Source organism: Ahaetulla prasina, chromosome 2 (genome assembly GCF_028640845.1).
Source record: "Ahaetulla prasina isolate Xishuangbanna chromosome 2, ASM2864084v1, whole genome shotgun sequence".
NCBI lineage: Eukaryota > Metazoa > Chordata > Lepidosauria > Squamata > Colubridae > Ahaetulla > Ahaetulla prasina.
This window is the reverse complement of record NC_080540.1, coordinates 271668096-271687911: the sequence shown is the minus strand read 5'-3', so window position 1 is coordinate 271687911 and position 19816 is coordinate 271668096. Positions and strand designations below refer to the sequence as shown.

At 40.0% G+C, this 19816-nt stretch overlaps 1 protein-coding gene across 1 annotated transcript in view; it reads left to right on the top strand.

The window, feature by feature from the left end:
- The window catches only part of DMGDH (dimethylglycine dehydrogenase), a 44086-nt gene that overhangs the window by 20055 nt on the left and 4215 nt on the right, over positions 1 to 19816 (top strand). Inside the window, exons 8-14 of the mRNA XM_058172534.1 lie at positions 2911 to 3080; positions 4985 to 5138; positions 6001 to 6166; positions 7323 to 7453; positions 9456 to 9673; positions 9853 to 10010; positions 10675 to 10734. Of these exons, the coding sequence (XP_058028517.1) occupies positions 2911 to 3080; positions 4985 to 5138; positions 6001 to 6166; positions 7323 to 7453; positions 9456 to 9673; positions 9853 to 10010; positions 10675 to 10734 (1057 nt within the window). The remainder of the gene's footprint in view (positions 1 to 2910; positions 3081 to 4984; positions 5139 to 6000; positions 6167 to 7322; positions 7454 to 9455; positions 9674 to 9852; positions 10011 to 10674; positions 10735 to 19816) is intronic.

Genomic DNA, 19816 nt, shown 5'->3' with positions numbered 1-19816 from the left:
AATTCAGGCAGCTCATCCAAACTATTTAAAGAAAACTTCTTTAGATCACCTTGTTTCTTCACGATCAAATCTTCATATTTATCCACTTTTATTTGTATGTCCTCCATTCCATTTTCCGAATAATTGCACTGGTTAATTTGCTCCAAACTCTCATCCAAAACGTCCCCATTTTTTATCAATTCGTATTTTTGAATAATTAAATACATACTTTCTGTGTAGTCCTGTATAAAGTCACGAATCCATTCTTCTGAAAGAACCTCCATAACAAAATTCCTGCTGAGAATCCCCTTGTAAAGTACTTAAACAGCGTAATATAATCCAACAGTCCACAGTCAAACACAATAAGATAAAATCTCCATTCAGTTTCGATTCAACAGCAAAGCTCCCTTTGATGTATCGCTCTGCTTTCAGTTTCTCTAAAATGAAACTGAAGGGGGGGCGGAAGTCAGAAAATCAAAAATACTTGCAAACCAATAATTGTTCCTCACACTTGTTCCGCCTGCTTTTCGTATCCACAAAAAGAAATCAATTGCTAGCAGAAGTGGACACCTTCCTCTTTTCCTGCTTTTTCAGGAGCGCAGAGAATACTGGAGGTGGGGGAGGGGTAAATAAGGGGATTCGACCGTTCAGGACTTTGTATTACAAAAACAAAGCCCCTAGGGGAATCTACCCAAATCCTCCCCCTTGCTCTGTCTCTCTCTTTCAACCAGAGAGAGAAATGAAACCGGGATCAGTTGTTAAATCCGGCTTTTACCATATTCAATGCGGAGTGCCATAAATTAGCACCCAACGAGAAAGGTGGCGCCACCCAGAAGCCTCAAGCTGATTCTTTAAGGTTTGGGGGTATCAGTCATTACTGAAAAAAGTTTGTTAAATTACTTTAATTTTACTGCAAAAATAAAATAGAAATAAAATATAAACTACAGGTATCCATGCCTGGTTTTCCGTTTTCAGAAAAGGAATTTGAAGACTTGCTGCAGGTAATGATAAGAAATTTTAAAAATTAAAAACCATCGAATTGAGATAGTATTCACTGAGAGTTATTAAAGATCTCTGTTGTGATATTTATGTGTTAAAAGAATATGCAATTTATCTCTAATATCAGAGGACTTTGTTGTTTTAACCATTCAGCTGTGTCCACCTCTTGGCCACTTTATGGGCAAGTACTCTCCATCCTATCCTGTCAAGCGCAGCTGTTGGATGTTCATCATTGTATCAGCTTTGATGTTATCAAGCCAGAATGTTCCTTGCTTGCCCCTTCTTGTTCCATTAACCATTCCTAGCATCATTGACTTCAATGAATTTGCACACATGATTTGGCCAAAGTAAATCAGACGTAGACTCATGATTCAGCACTTCTCTCTTGCTTGCTCTGGCAGTTCATGGTATACACAATAATATAAGCCAACCCCACAGTTCAAAGGCATCAGTCGGAGGACTCTCATTTTTAAAAGTTCTAAAATATAAGAATCCTTAATTTTGGATTAATGATTTTAATTTATTTAATTCCAAAATATGACTTTATGGCATAAAGTCATATTTTGGAATTATAGCTAGCATTTTATGGTGCTGATTGTTTTTTTTTAAATGAATCTGTTCTTAATAAGTAGATTAATACTCAGATACTCATGTCGAAGCCAGTCTTAGTGTATAGTGATTATAAATAAAAATGGTAAAAAAATTTCCCAAGATGATTTGATTCCAGCCAAATTAAAGGTAGAAAAATTAATAATTTCAAATTTAATTAGTATTACATTTACACTAATTTGCAAATAATACTGGGCGTGATGGCTGAGTGGTTAAAGATGCTGAGCTTGTCAGCTGGAAAGCTGACAGCCTGGGTTCAGGACCTAAATGCTTCACAATGGGGTGAGCTCCTGTTACTTGTGCCAACTCCTGCCTACCTAGCAGTTCTAAAACATGCAAATGTGAGTAGATAAATAGGTACCACTTCAGTGGGAAGTAACAGTGTTCTATGCATCTCAGTCTACAGTCATGCTGGTCACATAACCACGGAAATGTTTTAAGATAACACTGGCTCCCTCAGCTAAGAAACAGAGATGAGAGCTGCCCCCTAGAGTCACACATGTCTGGACAGGAGAAACCTTTACCTTTACTTTTTACAATTAATATGTCAAACATTTTCCTCTTTTGTGGAAATTGTGAAATATTGCTGGTGACATTATTAAAGATTCTGGATCTTAGAGATTTATCCCGTGGTATTTGAATTTATATTGTTTCAGTAAGAGTCAATATTATCTCTCCTATTGATTTTATTAACAATCTGGTAAGGATTTGTATGTTATTTTCCACGTTTATAACAAAGTTAAAAAAAGCATTAATTTTTGCAAGGCAATAATCCATTTGCATCTTATAAAACTACTTTATTACAGGTATATATTTTAGCTATAAATAGGTATGCTTCATGTGATTTGAACCTCATTTGTTGCGATTATTCTATTAAAATATAATTTAACATTAGGTTATGAATCAGAATAATGATCAATTTTTACAATTCATTTACCTTTACAGAGCAGATCACTGATTTCCCCATTTTACAGGTGATCAGCTAAAAAAGAGATAGAGAGATAGTAAATGAGAAGGGACTGTTCTATGAAGATTGCTCCATGCCAGATGTATTTCCTACACAGAGGGCATTTCTTTGGAGGAAGCTGCAGGTATCAGCATGTTATATATGAAAGTGTCTATTTATCATGTGTATATACAGTAAGAAAATGCAGTTAACTGCAGCTTCCTATGACTAACCAAATATCATGGAGTAAAAAAAACAAAAAACAGAATTCCTGTAAAACAAGTAGAATGTGAGTTTACATAGCCTTTGTTGAAATATTTGATGAAATATATTACCGTAGTAAACTAAGTATTTTCCCTCTTTCCATACCCTACCAGGTATGGAATCATTCATGCTGGTGGGATAGGAAAGTATCTTAGTGACTGGATACTCAGTGGAGAACCTCCTTTTGATCTAATTGAAGTAGATCCAAATAGGTATGGAAGGTGGACAACTACAAAATACACAGAAGTAAAAGCAAGAGAATCGTATGGTTTCAATAATATTGGTAAGACATTTGCTTATAATTTTCCATATTATGAATAACATTGACACTTAAACATTCTTATACTGACCTTTTTTATAATTATCTGAACTAATAGGAATAGGGATCAGTTATGTATTGCAATGTGGTTTTGGAATTCTCTAATACTATACATAGGCAACATTATTCGGTGTATATACTATCTTCTTATTTATATCCAGTGTTTAGTGTACTTTGTTTATGTAGGGAAAGCCTATGAAAATGTTTATGAACTTGAATTATGCGGTGATGTTGAAAATTGGGTTTTGAAAGTGATAAGAGCAGCGTATGATAGAAATAAAGTATGAATGAGAATAAGTGGATCAGATCAATTGTGCAAGGTGTATGAATTGTAAAATTAAATTGAATGGAGTGAATGTCTGTAAGTTATAATAAATGATAAAATAAATAATAAATAATAAAAATAGAGCATGTAGTAGAAAAATGGATGAAGAAATCTTAAGATGTACATACTATAGCAGGTGGTTGTGCTGGTTCTGAGGAACCAATATTTGTCTGTAATGGTTAGATGTTGGCCTAGAAAGCAGGAGACTATGAGTTCTAATCCCTCCTTAATTATGAAAAAATAAATGGATGACTTTGGGCTGATCACTCTCCCTCAATCCAGCCTACCTCACAGGGTTTTTGTTGTGGAGAAAATAGGAAGAGGTATAGAATTAGTATGTTTGCCACCTTGAGTTGTATATGGGGGAAAAGGTAAAAATCTTCAAAAATTTAAAACATTAAAAAAGTTTGCTATAATTGCTGTAAAATAAGTGTGAATTGTTTGCTAGAGCACACTTCTGATCACTTGTGACATGTAGTCAGAGTGCTTAAGAAACACTTAAGAAACACTTAAGTAGAGTTTGTCATACAACAAGAAGAGATGGGGCATATGAATGGATGCTAAAAGAATGTAGACTAAATACAAAAATGAGTAATCAATACAAAAAGCCAACTTGAGATAGTTTGGTCATGTAGAAAGAATGAGCGAGAACCGAACTACAAATCAAATATATGAAGGAAGAGAGAATAAATCCATAGAAAGGAAAAACTGAGGAAAGTCTCCCCAAAAAGAAAGAGGTGAAAAGCTTAAAAACAAAAGAGAATGTATTAATTATTATAAAGTGGAAATAGAAAGAAATGGAGTGGTCAATACTTTCAATGGTGTTGGTTTTAGTTGCAGGTAGTCCTTGAGTTACAATGGCAATTGTGGTCGGAATTTTTGTTGCTAAGTGATGCAGTTGTAAAGTGTCATGTCAGGTGACCACATTGTTTAGCAACAGCAATCCTTAAAGTCCTGGTTGCCACTATTAACTGAATCCCACCAGTCATTAGCTGAGGACCCAGAACGATCCAAGCCACTCCTGACTTGGTTCCTCCTAGCCCCAACCTTGCTAGGTAAGCAACTGCCTCCTTGTCAACTCCTCCCACCTCCTGATTTCCCGTCCCATCTCTGCCCTTTGGCCATTTTGCATTCTCTTCATCCTGCCAGTTCTACCAGTCTGCTGCCCTGCCAACCCCAGTTGTTCTTTGCCATCTTTTCCTACTGCTGCTGCTGCTGAGGCATGCCCAGTGTGGTCCTTAATGAAGTAGCCTGGTCCTCTCTGAGGCCATCCCTGGCTGTTGCCTAAATCAGGGGTCTCCAACCTTGGCAACTTTAAGACCTGTGGACTTCAGCTCCCAGAGCTCCTGAACTCTGGGAGTTGAAGTCCACAAGTCTTAAAGTTGCCAAGGTTAGAGCCTTCTGACCTAAATCATACATGGCCTTGTCCAAATTGCGTGTGGTCTTCTCATGAGGTTTTGGAAGCAAAACTTTTGTATATGTGATTCAATTTATTGTTTTTCAAGTTGTTTGATTTAAATGAGCTTTTTTCCTAATTTTGCAGTTGGATTTCCTAAAGAAGAAAGATTTGCTGGGAGACCTACAGAAAGAATCAGTGGGCTTTATGAAAACCTTAAGTCTAAATGCTCCATGGGATTCCATGCAGGCTGGGAACAACCTCATTGGTTTTACAAACATGGTGATGACATTGGATACAAGTAAGTGAAAGTTAAATATTTGTGCTTGTAAAATTTATCTTTAAGAATTTAAAAAAAACATATTGTACTGCATTGTCCATTTGGCCAGATAGTTTTTTGTACATAAAATAAATATTAGATTTTGTGTGGACCTTGGTGTAAGAGGTATAGTAGACAAAATGTAGTGTCTACTTCAGATGTAGTAGAAAAAAATCTGACCTTATAATATTTACTGACATAACATAAAACAACACAATCCCATTCCATATTTGTATATGAATAAAATGAGTAAAACATGTATGCATAAAATCCCCTATTTAATGAAATTGTGGTTTAATAGACACTCCTGTCTTATTCATTCATTAAACTAAGGTTTACTGTATTTTATATTCAATAACTAGTATGTTTATAAATTAATGTTTGTATGTTTATATCTTCCTCAAAAATGTTCATAATAGCCTAAATGATTTTCTTCCTCATTTTATTTTTACTGTACTCTTAAGAAATAGGACTAAAAATAATTGATCCATCAATTTTCACTGCATATCTGACGTATGTATATGAATTCCTTGTTTCTGTTTAAAATATGAGAAGTGCCCTTAAGAACATATTATTCCTGTATTATATGCCATCTTTTGTTTGAAACAAATCAAGCGTTTTGCTTTCAGTTTAAAATATATTTTATTTGATTTCTATTATCCATTGTATTGCATTACTAGCTATGTCAGCATTTTGAAAAGTAGTTAATACATTAATCAAGATACATGACATTTATTTTTAAAGAAAAATAATGCCAAAATGATGTTTTTGAACAAGTTGCTTTATGCTAATTTACAAATAGTCATGCTAGGTTTTTTGAATCATTGAAATATTGTTTTCCCAGACCTAGTTTTCGACGCACAAATTGGTTTGAACCTGTAGGTCGGGAATATCAACAAGTGATGGAAAAAGTGGGTGTGATTGACCTTACTCCTTTTGGCAAGTTTCGCATCAAAGGCAGTGATTCAGTTAAACTTTTGGATCGTCTGTTTGCAAATGTGGTCCCAAAGGTAAATAACATCATCATCATCATCATCATATGTAGTCCACTGTTAATTCCATTCATTGATCACTTTGTACTCAGAGGTATTGAATCAATAGTCCCAACTAGATAAGTATACCACCATCCATCTGGAACTACAGGGACCATGAAAGTCACTTTACCTCATGTCACACTGCCTTCCCCACTGTATCGACATTTTCCACATTTCTTAATTGCCACTAGCTTCCTTCGTTTAAATACAAGGGCACAGTTGAATACAAAGTGATTTAGAATTGGTTTCCCCTTGCATTTTTAAAAAGCCAATAATGTAATAATACTTTCTGTAGATTGGTTCCAGGGTGGTAAAATAACAGGGTCACAATCTTCCCATTATTTAGATGCATTTGGCTATTTCTGGACTCATTTCATTTTTCCACATTATGGTGGGTAACGGAAAATACATCTTGTATATCGTGTGTTTACTATGGAATGGAGTAGTGATTGCATGGATCATATCTGTATTAAAGAGATAATCAATGCATGTGATGTAAATCAGAGGTGTCAAATTCGATTTCATTGAGGGCCGCATCAGGATTGTGTTTGACTTTGGAGGGGGAGCATGGCCAGCTCGATGTCACTCATGTAGAGGGATCCTTTGGTGGCCTGAGCGCTGTGCCAGCGAAAATGGGCTCCCAAGCTTCGTTTCCAGCTGCAGTGGTCTCCTGCAATCCTCTGCCAGCAAAAACGGGCTTCCAAGCTCCATTTCCAGCTGCTGTGGTCTCCTGCAACTCTCTGCCAGTTAAAATTGAGCTTGGGAGGGCCACGTGCTGGGCAGCTTAGAAACATAATTAAAACCATAAGACACTCAAAGAAAAAGAAAAAGAAAACACAAAAGTATTGTAATCGTTATTTCTCAAAAAGAAAACATAATGAGTTGCTAAAAGTGTCAGGTCAGAGGAAGTGTTTACAGATTTGCCTGGAATAAATGTTTTCCAATAGATTCTGGGTACAAAATGTTTCTATAAGGGAGAAAAAAGAGAAGAACATCGAAAGTCTGCAGTGGAAGAAGTCTACTTAATTCAGGAATATTTGTGTGCTATGCTATAAAAAGTTAATTTGCATTATTATAAGCTACTGTATAATTGATGGTTTTAACTTACCGTTTTGACTTTCTTTCTACATAGATGGGTTTCACAAATATAAGTCATATGTTAACTTTCAAAGGCAAAGTCTATGCTGAACTCACAGTCTCTCATCTGAATCCAGGGGAATTTTTATTGATTACTGGTTCTGGATCAGAGCTTCATGACTTAAGGTCAGCATAAATTTTAAATACTGAAGTTTTAAAGTAACCTGTAGTCCGAGGAATGTAGGATAAACTGCAGTTCTGAATAATAAAAAAAGCCTATAAAAACTTAAAATAATAATACCGGTAGCTTTTATCAGAGATAAATTCATGACTGGTCGAGTGTATCAGTGTATTGTATATAGTGTAAAATCTTGAGAGCAATTTGTTCATAAGGTTTCATAAACTGCAGAAGTCTTGTTCACTAATGTGTGAGAAAGTTGTGTGTGGATACAGGAATACTACACTTGTTTGTGGCATATTTGTGTAAATATGTTGAATGAGTACAATAAGTAATTTTAATGAGCTGTCCATTGATGAAATATTAGCAATGGAAAATTCTGTAATAGCCTCAGTTAAGTCATAGGTTTTAAAAAAACCCTTATGGGCATATTTTTCCTTGTTTCTTCAACCTTTCCTTCCTTATGGCATAAAGTAATGGTTATACCAATCTTACCCAAGAAGTCTGAGGAATCTTTTTGTCTGGAAGTGATTTATTTATTTACTTATTTATTTATTTATTTATTTATTTATTTATTTATTTATTTATTTATTTCATTTGTCACAACAGTATATATAAGTATAAGCATGAAATAACTATACAAATTGGATACAATCAAAGGGAACATTAGGACAGGAATGGTAGGCACGCTAGTGGTCTTACGCACGCCCCTTACAGACCTCTTAGGAATGGGGTGAGGTCAGTAATAGATAGTCTTTGGTTAAAGATTTTGGGAAGAGACCACAGAGTCAGGTAGTACATTCCAGGCATTAATAACTCTGTTACTGAGGTCATATTTTCTACAATCAAGACTGGAGCGGTTCACTAAATCTGTTCTGTTCTCGTGTGTTGTTGCGATTGAAGCTGAAGTAGTCTTTGACAGGAAGGACATTGTGGCAGATGATTCTATGAGTTAAACTCAGGTCGTGCCAAAGGCGGTGGAGTTCTAAATTTTCTAAACCCAGGATTTCTAGTGTGGTGGCATAAGGTATTTTGTTGTGATCAGAGGAGTGGAGAACTTTTCTTGTAAAATATTCCTGGACACGCTCAATTGTGTTAATGTCTGAAATGAGGTGTGGGTTCCAGACAGGCAAGCTGTATTCGAGAACTGGTCTAGCAAATATTTTGTATGCTCTGGTTAGTAGTGTAATCTTTCTGGAGAAGAAGCTGCGCAAGATTAAGTTTACAACTCTTAAAGCCTTTTTGGCGATGTAGTTGCAGTGGGCTTTGGCACTTAGATCGTTTGATATGAAAATCCAAGGTCTTTGACAGGGTGAGGGTCATCTATAAGGTAATGTCCATCAAGCTTGTATTTAGTGTTCTGATTCTTTTTTCCAATGTGTAAGACAGAGCATTTACTGGTTGAGACTTGGAGTTGCCAAGTTTTTGACCATTCCGACACAAAGTCAAGGTCTTTTTGAAGGGTAGCCGTATTGTTGGTAGGGTTAAATAGTTTAACATCATCGGCGAAGAGAACACAATTACTTATAATAATTTTTTGTAAAAGATAGCTGATTGCTGGAGTTGTACCATGCCTTAGATTTACAATCATTATATGATTGATCTCTTTGATCTACTGACTAGCTATAGTTGAAGAGACAACAAGGCTGAGCTAACATGTTATGTATCTCTGTAGTTAGACAGGGATTGCATTTCCATGCTGTTTCTGCCTCAGAAGCAGATACAAATTCTGTCCTGTCCTATGAATTCTCATAATTGGAATCTTCCAGCCTGGTTACCAGTTAGGACAAACATTTAAAAACTACTAGTAAAAAACAAAAACAGGTAACACAGAAGGAGGAGACTACATTATTTCCGAACTGTTTAGCACCATTGACTCCACTGACTCTTTGATAATTTTAAAAGACTTGGGTTTCTGTCAATATTATTTTTACTTTCTATAGAATTTCTAGTCCTATAATATTTTAAATATTATTTTGTTCTGATCTAATAATTCTATTTTATACACAGATGGATTGAAGAAGAGGCATTTAGAGGACAATACAAAGTTGACATCGAAAATATTACAGATGAAATTGGAGTACTGGGTGTAGCAGGTCCATATGCACGGAAAGTTCTCCAGAAATTAACTTCTGAAGATCTTAGTGATGCTACATTTAGTTTTCTACAATCCAAGCATTTAAGCATTGGTAACATTCATGTTACTGCAATTAGAATTTCTTATACGGGTAAGTAAAAGGAAATTATGATTGGTCTCATAAATAGAATAGTTGATTTTTGAAAAAATGTAAATATCAAATAACCTAGCTATAACAAAAGTTCATTCCAAATTTCTTTTCAGGTTAAAGTTTTGATGGCTATAATTTAATCCTAGTTAAAAATTTATATTAGTCTTGATTTATTATAGGTGAACTAGGATGGGAATTGTACCACAAACGAGAAGATACTGCAGCTCTATATTCTACGATCATGGATGCTGGATGTGAAGAAGGAATTGACAACTTTGGAACATACGCAATGAATACATTACGTCTAGAAAAGGCTTTTCGTGCCTGGGGAGCAGAGGTTGGAAACCATGTCTTTTGATATGTGTGTGTGTGTGCGGGCGCGCGCATGTGTGCATGCGCATGGTCGTGCCAGTTTTGTGTGTAAAATTGCTGGCCTAAATATGAGAAGACTATGAGTTCTAAGCCTCTCTTAGGCATGAAATCCAGCTGGATGACTTTGGGCCAGAGTCGTTCTCAGCCCAACCCATCTTACAAGGATGTTTTTGTTGGGAAAACAGTAGGCAGGAGTATTGGCTGCCCTAGGTTGACATATAAATAAATAAATAAATAGCCAGGATAAATCTAACAATAATAAATTTAATTTAGTAAAAAGTTAATAAATCCCAAGTACAGAGTAATAATTATTACTCATAGACTAATACCATGTTTCCCCAAAAATAAGACCCTGTCGTATTTTCTTTTGGATCCCAAAATAAGCACCAGGTCTTATTATCGGGGTATGTCTTACCTGCTTACCTTAGGACTGCTAAAACTTACAATTTTATTTTTAATGGGAATAGTATAAGATTAGTACAGAAATTTTATTAAGAGCTATGCTAATTTAATAAAAATAAGTATTTATTTTATTAGTGTAAAATATAGGTTTCATTTGTTGGACATCAAAAGAAATGAAAAAAAAAATGCCACCTAGTGGTTTTTTATTGCACTTTTTTTTTCAACAGATGAATTGCGACACCAATCCACTGGAAGCTGGACTGCAATATTTTATCAAATTAAATAAGGTGGGTTTTTTTTCCCTACTACACTTTAATTATTATTCATTCTTCCTTTGTTTGCAAATAGTTGTTATATCTGAATCTGCAAAACAACACCAGATAATTATACATTTAAGCAGTAATGTACCTTGGTGTATGTAGCAGTGTTCCTTCTATCTCATTTCCCAGTCCATGCTGCTATTTTGGTAAATAACTCAAACTATAACGTGACCTACTAATTAATTTCATTTTTTGGCACTTTCCAAGTAATTTGGAGATTGGAGCAGTTCTTTTATACAGTTTGTTAAATTCGGGCAATAACGAGGCAGGAGACCAGGATAGTGACAACAGCTCTTTACTATATGGTGAACCCAGCACCAGTGCTCGGAAAAACCTCTCTTTAAATACAGTTTAGCCGGTGGCTTCAACCAATCAGCAACGTGCTTTTTTCCCGCTCAGTTTCCCCTCCAAACTCTTAAAGATACATTACACTCCTTCCCTCCCAGAAAACACTTTACCAATATTTACATAAAATTAGCATCTTATTTTCCTACGTAATCCCGCAAGTAGACTGGCCGTCTCCTGACTCTTTCGGACCTGCGCAATTCATTTTCTGGGAGTGAGTCGAGCTGACTGGCGGGACTGCCTGTTTCTCTCAGCTCCTCCTCCAGGCCATCCGGCCCTGGATTATTTGCAGAGTCGTCCCTGCTGTCTTCCAGAGGAACCGGTTGGTGTCGCTGGACCTCTTGGAACTCAGATAAGTTCCGCGTTGTCCCCGGGTTTGAGTCAGCTGTGGATTCAAACATTGGGTAGTCAGGGCCTGTTTCGTCTGTTTCTGATTTACCGGTTATTCGTTTCCTTATTTGGTCTATGTGTCGCTTCCATACCCGGCCATCCTCTATCTCTATTAGGTATGATTTGGGTCCTGTTACCTCTAGGATTTTTCCTGTTACCCAGGTCGGACCCTCGCTGTAGTTGTGTGCCCATACTAGGTCGCCTACTGCCATCCCTCTTGTTTTACCATGTGTCCCTTTGTAACCGTCTGGTGTGTAGTTTGGGTTTAAACGGTCTAGTGGGCACCTAAGCTTTCGACCCATCAATAGCTCTGCCGGGCTTCGGCCAGTTGTTACACAGGGGGTCCTGTGTTGGACAGCTAGGAAGGTATCGATTTTTGTTTGCCAGTCGCCTGGCCTGATTCTGGACAACGCTTCCTTCGCGCTCCGAACGAAACGTTCTGCAAGGCCGTTCGTCGCAGGGTGGAACGGCGCCGAGAGGACATGCCGGATGCCCTCCTCTGCCAAGTACCCCTCAAACTGGGTTGCCGTGAATTGCGGGCCGTTATCGGAGACTAAAATGTCGGGCAACCCGTGGGTTACGAATAGGTGCCGTAGGACTGAAATCACGGCCTCGGCTGTCATGGATCTCATGAGAATGATTTCCAGCCATTTGGAGTAGGCATCGACTATTACCAAGAAGGTTTGGCCGTGGAACGGGCCGGCAAAGTCGATATGGATTCTAGACCAGGGACCCTGGGGTTTCTCCCACTCCCGAATCGGGGCCGTTGGGGGTAGTGGTCTGGACTCCTGGCAGGCCTGGCATTTGCCTACCCTTTCAGCAATTTCCGTGTCCATTAAGGGCCACCACACATAGCTCCTTGCTAAACCCTTCATTCTCACGATCCCTGGATGGCCCTCATGAAGGAGCTCCAATACCTTTTCCCTTAATTTTTCCGGGATCACCACTCTATCCCCCCATAGCAGGCAGCCCCTTTGAGCTGAGAGTTCCCCCCGTTTCTTTATGAACTCTTTAAAACGCTCGCCCGGCGCAGCGGGCCATCCTCTTTGTACCCAACCTATTACAGTCCTTATTGTAATGTCCTTGTACGAAACCCGAGCCACCTCCTTGGATGTGACTGGGCCAGAGTCCAAAGAGTCAATTAGTAGAACGGGTGTCCCCGGAGTGGGGTCTTCGATAGTCTCTGGTAACGGGCATCTGCTCAGGGCGTCCGCATGCCCTAATTCCTTTCCCGGCCGGTGTAGTAATTTGTAGGAATATGCCGCTAGGAAGATAGTCCATCGGGTCAGTCTGGGCGAGAGTGCCACGGGCGTTGGGCGGTCGCCTGCCAACAGGCCTAGCAAGGGTCTGTGGTCTGTGATGATCTCGAAATCACGACCAAATACATATTCGTGGAATTTTTTTACCCCGGAGACTATAGCCAAGGCTTCCTTATCAAGCTGGCTATAATTCCTTTCAGCTGATGACATGGTTCGGGAGTAATATGCAATAGGGGCTTCTGTGCCATTTGGCAACCGGTGGCTGAGCACAGCCCCCACCCCGTAGGGAGATGCATCGCAGCTTAACACCAATGGTAACATGCCGTTGTATTGAATAAGGAGGCTATCGCTAGATAGGAGGTTCTTTACCCCTTCGAATGCCCTAGCTTCCACCTTCCCCCAGGACCACGTAGCTGTCTTTGCTAATAGTTTGTGCAGCGGTTCGGCTATGGTTGCCTTGTTTTTTAGAAATACTGCGTAGAAGTTTACCAGACCTAAGAATGCCTGTAACTCTGTTTTGTTCTTTGGGACCGGGGCCTTCCTGATGGCCCGTACCTTGCTGTCAGTGAGGTGAATCCCTTCCCTGTCTATCCTGTAACCCAGGAATTCCACCGATTCAACCCCGATCTGGCATTTGTTCAGCTTAACATTTAGACCGGCAGACCGGAAAATGCCCAAAACTTTTCGCAACCTTGTCCCTAATTCCTCCATGTTCTCGGCGGATACCAGTACATCGTCGAAGTATGGTACCACCCCTGGTAGTCCTTGCAACAGCCGCTCCATTAGGTTCTGAAATAACCCTGGAGCCACACTAACCCCAAACTGTAACCGGGTACACTTAAAAGCCCCTCTGTGAGTCACAATTGTCTGCGCTTCGGCTGTGCTGCTATCTACAGGCAGCTGTTGATAGGCTTGGGCCAAGTCTAGCTTAGCAAAAACCTGCCCTTGCCCCATTGAGTGCAGTAAGTGCTGTACCACCGGGACGGGGTAAGCACTCTTTTGCAACGCTTTGTTAAGCGTTGCCTTGTAGTCAGCGCAAATCCGGATCGACCCGTCCGGTTTGACTGGGGTGACTATAGGGGTCTCCCACTTAGCATGGTCAACTGGCACTAGAATTCCCTGGTTTACTAGCTTGTCCAGTTCCCGGTCAATCCTGGGCTTTAGGGCGAACGGGACCCTCCTAGCCTTTAAACGAATAGGGGCGACTTGTGGGTCTAAGTTAAAAGAAATAGGGGTCCCCGTGTACTTGCCCAGGCAGTCACTGAAAACGTCCCCAAATTCCTTCATGAGTGCGTCTTTGAGGTTGACTTCGTTTCTGAAAATTCCAGTCACTCCCATGCCCAATGCTCGGAACCAGTCCAGTCCCAACAAGCTTGGCAGGGTCCCATCGACTATGGTGATGGGCAGAGTTTTCTTGTATTGTCCATACTCGACGTGGACGGACGTTACCCCTCGAACAGGGATGCGATTCCCTTGGTAGTCTTGTACCTTTAAGTTCTGTGGTTTCAGCTTGCGCTTTGCGATGGCGGGTAAGGCTTTCGCGAGAGTGTCCCAGGACATGATCGTGATCGCTGAGCCGGTGTCCACCTCCAATCGGCACGGTACCCCCTCAATCTTTGTTTTCGTAAAGATTTTTTTCTCTAGGCGTGTTGCTGCGTGACCCACTCTCACGGCAGTCTGATTCAACTTCGCGCCTTTTTTGAATTGACCAATCACGGGCCGCTTCACCGTTCCCGCGCTCTGATTGGTCGGTTTGAATTTTTGGCGGGAAGGTTGGGGTGCTCGACAGACCTGTGCTATGTGCCCCTTCCTTTCGCACCGCCGACAAGTCGCATCCTTAAATTTGCATTGTTGTCGTTGGTGTTGCCCTCCACAACTCGCGCAGTCACCCCGGTCTTCTTTCTCCGGCCTCCCGGTGTGGAAGACTCCTTCCTCCTCCTCACCGTCCGACTCGGCCTGGACCTCTTCATTGTGGACCGGGGTTGATTTCGCACCAGCCGTTGGTGCGACCTGCTTTTGTAGGGTTTCCGCCGCTTGGGTAGACATCTCATGAGCCCTGGCTTCATCCAAAGCGTTTGCCAGCGTCAAGTTGCTTTTGGACAGCAGCCGCCGTCGCAAACGGATGTCCCTGACCCCACGAATGAGTTGCTCCAGCAATGCCTCTTCCAAGTCTCGGTATTCGCAATGGTTCGTGGCTTTCCTCAGGGCTGCCATGTATACGCTGATGGACTCGCCCTCTTGCTGCCTACGCTCCCTGAATTCGTATCGTTGCACATACTTGGACGGCGTTGGTGCATAATGGGCTTTCAATACGGTCTGTAGAGTCTGCCACGGCACCAATTGTACCGGCGTTGGCTCCGCCAACGATTCTGCGGTGTCGAAAACCTCTGGACCGCAGTGGCTCAGGAAATACGCTCGCTTCCTGTTGTCTGAGACTCCCTGAAGTTCGTTCGCCTCGAGGAAACACTCGAAACGAGCCATGTATGACCCCCATTTTTCCTTAGCTGGGTCGAATGGTGCTGGCGGTGTGTAGCTGGACATCGCTGCTTTCCGCCCCTTGTTTGCTGGGTTCGCGTCTTCCTGGTGAATTCAGCTTTTTCCTGGCGCGCCTAGCCTCGAGATCCCACCTTCGTCGCCAGTGTTAAATTCGGGCAATAACGAGGCAGGAGACCAGGATAGTGACAACAGCTCTTTACTATATGGTGAACCCAGCACCAGTGCTCGGAAAAACCTCTCTTTAAATACAGTTTAGCCGGTGGCTTCAACCAATCAGCAACGTGCTTTTTTCCCGCTCAGTTTCCCCTCCAAACTCTTAAAGATACATTACACAGTTCTAACTTAGTTGAAATAAAATTAGTTGCACACACCTCAGTTTTACTATAGATAGAAGTAGCAATAGCACTTAGACTTATAACCATTTCATAGTGCTTTTCAGCCCTCTGTAAGCGGTTTACAGAGTCAGCATATTGCCCCCAACAATCTGGGTCCTCATTTTACCAACCTCGGAAGGGTGGAAGGCTGAGTCAACCTTGAGCCTGGTGAGATTCAATCTGCTAAACTGCTGGCAGCTGGTGATCATCAGAAGTAGCCTGCAGTACTGCACTCTAACCGCTGCGCCACCGCAGCTCATTAATTATCTATGCATAATAATTATTTATGCATAATTATCAGGCTATTAATATGGTGATCAAATCAGGAAATGCGGATTGTTGGAAATTTTTTACAATTTGCAAACATTTTTATTTAGTTAATGAGTACTATTAAACTGGAACTTGCCATGTAAGATGCATTTAAAACTTACGTTACCAGACTGTCTGTTATGTTCAAGTTAGAAGTTTACAGTTTTACCAGAAAAACTGAGATAATCTTCTTAGAGAGTGAGAAATTTCTTTCTAGAACTTCTCATTTTTAAATCATCCCTCCTTTTGTGTGTTTGTGTGTGTGTGTAAATTTACCTTGGCCCTATTAAAACAGTCCATGGTCATATGATTAGCACCATCTCACAATTACAAAATGGCAAAGAGCTGCAGTCATGTGATTGCAATTACACAGTCCTCATTTAACAACAGCTGGGACTGCTGGAGCTGGATTGGTCATGTGATGTCACATTTTACAGCCATATTGCTTAGCAAAGGCAATTTTGTAATCAGTACGTAATCAGCTAACAATATGGTTGTGACCTTATTTAGTTCATTAAATATTTTACTTTAAAAAGGAGGAACAATTTCAAAATATTTTCTTGACTGTATTTTTAGGAAAGTACATTTGGCACAAGTATTTGGAACATGAATGAGTGAAATATTGGCTGCCTTTAGGGGTAAAATGTTGTATCTTTGTTTAACTATGAAAGGAATTTATTTTAGAAGGCTGTCTTGAACAGCCTACTCAAGAACAGCCAATGAAGAATAATTAAGTTGAAAGTACTGCACATGTATGGTCTCCTGTGTATTTTAAGGTGGTGGTTAAAGTAGATTGCAGCAGATGCTGTGCTCTCATATGCAGCTGAGTAGTTTTGTGTGTATAATTTGGATCTATTCCAGCATTCACAAGTGATTTAGCAAATAAATCATGTTATTAAAAGATTACACATATCTTTTGACAGCTTTCTGCACACTAAAAATAGAGAGGTTTTTTATTGTCCTTAATTGCCTCCTTTTATTTTCCTCACCAGATAAAATAATAATCTTACAATCTGGTAGTTACTGTCTATATTCCACGCTATTTTGGGTACTTAAATTTTTGTAATTTCTACAGCTACTGAGCCTGGGTTAGTCCTTGTGATCTTTGGGGATTATCTTTAAGAAGGCACCACAGACTATTTTATCACAAAAATATACTATAACAAAAGAAACAAGACTGGTCTCCTCTTGCCTTCTTTATTTCTATTACTGCTACAATTAGCAAAGAATATACCAGAAAATAAATTTTTAGGAATTAAATTATGAAATCAAGAACATAAATTAAAATGATTTGTAGATGATGTTGTATTTACAATTAGCCACCCAACAGACTTTTTAGATCTAATAATGGAATACGTACAATAGTAAGATTCATTACCAGGATATTGACCTTTAAAATTTAATTTTAAGAATGAACTTGTTCATTATTTATTAACTCCGTTTTTTCCAACTATCCAAATAAATCAACTAGTAAAATAAACCTAATAGAGTAGGGGTATCAAACTCAATTTCATTAAGGGCCACATCAGGGTTGTGTTTGACCTCTGGGCCAGGGTGGGCGCTTCCAGGGTGTGGCCAGCATATCACTCATGTTGGGAAGGGGTGTGCCTGTGGTGGCCCAAGTGCTCTGTCAGCAAAAACAGGCTCCTGAGTTCCATTTTCGGCTGCAACAGCCTCCTGCAACCCTCTGCCAGTGAAAATGGAGTTCGAGGAGGGCCCTTGCAAGCTCCGTTTTCAGCTGGCAGAGGCACTGCAGGCCAGTCCTTCATTGTTTCCGGGGCAGCCCCGCGGGCCAGATCTAAACATCCTGCGGGCCGGCTCCGGGTCCCGGGCCTTGAATTTGACATCTCTGTAATAGAGTATCATATTCATATAAAAGAAAATGTACAATATCACTTGTCAGCCAAATTCAAATCTTCAATTACAGCATACCTTTTCCCTATATTTAATAAAAACTGCTCATCAGGTCAGATAACTTTAGCTGTCTCCTTTGTATATAGTCAGAGTAGTGAAGTCTTCTATGCAATTAATGTAGAAGGGACCATTAAACCATTCATACCTGCTGCCAGATCATACTCAAAGCTCTAATTATGATTGCTGTATTAGCCTTCATGCAGATTATTTGTTCCATTTATAAATTATAGATTTATAAGTATCCGATGAATAATGTTGAAGCTAAGCACTGGGGAGATTAGTTGTATTTGAATGTGTTTTATAGGCAGAGTTTAATTAGAGTTTGTAGAGACAGTATATGGAATTACTGCTTACGGAATATAGCAAGGATAACCAAAGTAACCCCCATATTGTACATCAATTCTCACTAGGGAAGAATTCAAACTCTTCTCCGATTAACTGGACAAGACTGTGCCTTGGCCAAATCCAAAAGACCTGTACAGCCAGTGTCCAACTCAAAATGAATCCAATTCAATAGATACCTAGAATAGTCCTCACTGCAGGTATTTCTGTGACACCTTCTAATCAAGGAGGAATTATTCTGGTTATTCTAAACAGGGCCACCAGTTGACACTTGGTGGTACAATAAGGTCAGATTAATAACTACTTTTTGCTGCCTTTATTGCCATGAGGTAACCCCCCCCCCTCAAAAGACTCTTAACTCATATTCAGTTGGATTCACTCTTCGTTATCCTCCAACAGCATTTCTAAACATCTCTCATTATCTTCTCAGCCACCATTTTATTAAAGTGAACTGTAGAACTTGGCCATGCTTACTGCCGAACTCATTGTTGACCAGATATTTAAACAGAGAAAAGAAAAGAAAAGAATAGCTTTGGAGGTCTTCTAGTCCAAACCCCACCTCAGGCAGAAAACCTTATACCACTGATAGCGAACCTTTTTGCCGTCACGTGGCAAAAATAGGGGGAGCACAGGGAGTTCGCACACGCGCGTGCCCACACCCATAATTCAATGCACCCACACACACGTGTGTGCGACCCGCTGTTTTTGGCATGCAATGGCCCGGTGGGCCTGGTAGGTAACTTCCTATTGTGGGAACGGAAGTTAGCAAACGGGCCATTTCTGCCCTCTGGAGGGCCTCCGGGGGGGATGGGGAAGGCCGTTTTCGCCCTCTCCAGGCTCCAAAAAAGCCTCTGGAGCCTGAGGAGGGTGAAAAATGGGCCTTCCTCACACACATCCCGGAGGCCCTTCGGAGGCCAGAAATAGCCTGTTTCCCAGCTTCTGGTGAGCCCAGAAGGCTGGAGCTGAGCTAGGGCAACGCTTGCATGCCCACCGATATGGCTTCATGTGCCATCTGTAGCACACATGCCATAGGTTTGCCATCACGGCCTTATACCATTTCAGACAAATGATTGTCCAATCTCTTCTTAAAACTGAACTGGAAGTTCTAGAGCATTCACAACTTCTGGAGGCAAGTTGTTCCATTGATTAATTGTTCTGTCAGGAAATTTCTTCTAGGTTACTTATATCAATTAGTTTCCATCCATTGCTTCTTGTCCTGCCTTCAGGTGCTTTGGAGAATAGCTTGTCTCCCTCTTCTTTGTGGCAAACCCTGAGATATTGGAACACTACTATCAGTATCATAACCATGCTATCATGTCACCCCTAGTCCTTTTTTTCATTAAACTAGATTTTATTCTTTTCATTTTTTACGGTTTGCTCTTACTTAAAAAAAATATTTCTTTTCTCTTTTCTGGCCTGGAATATTTATGCAAACTAGCTGATTCTTGGATGACGTATGATGCTACTGTCACTGTTCTCTTTAGCTGCAAATTGCATAGTTATGATTTTTCATTGCATAGCCCTCACTTCTGACTAATGCAGAGAAAAGCTAAAATAAATGGGAGGGAGGGATAATGAATGAATTATAGCAGTATTCACAATATTTCATATAATGTTCCT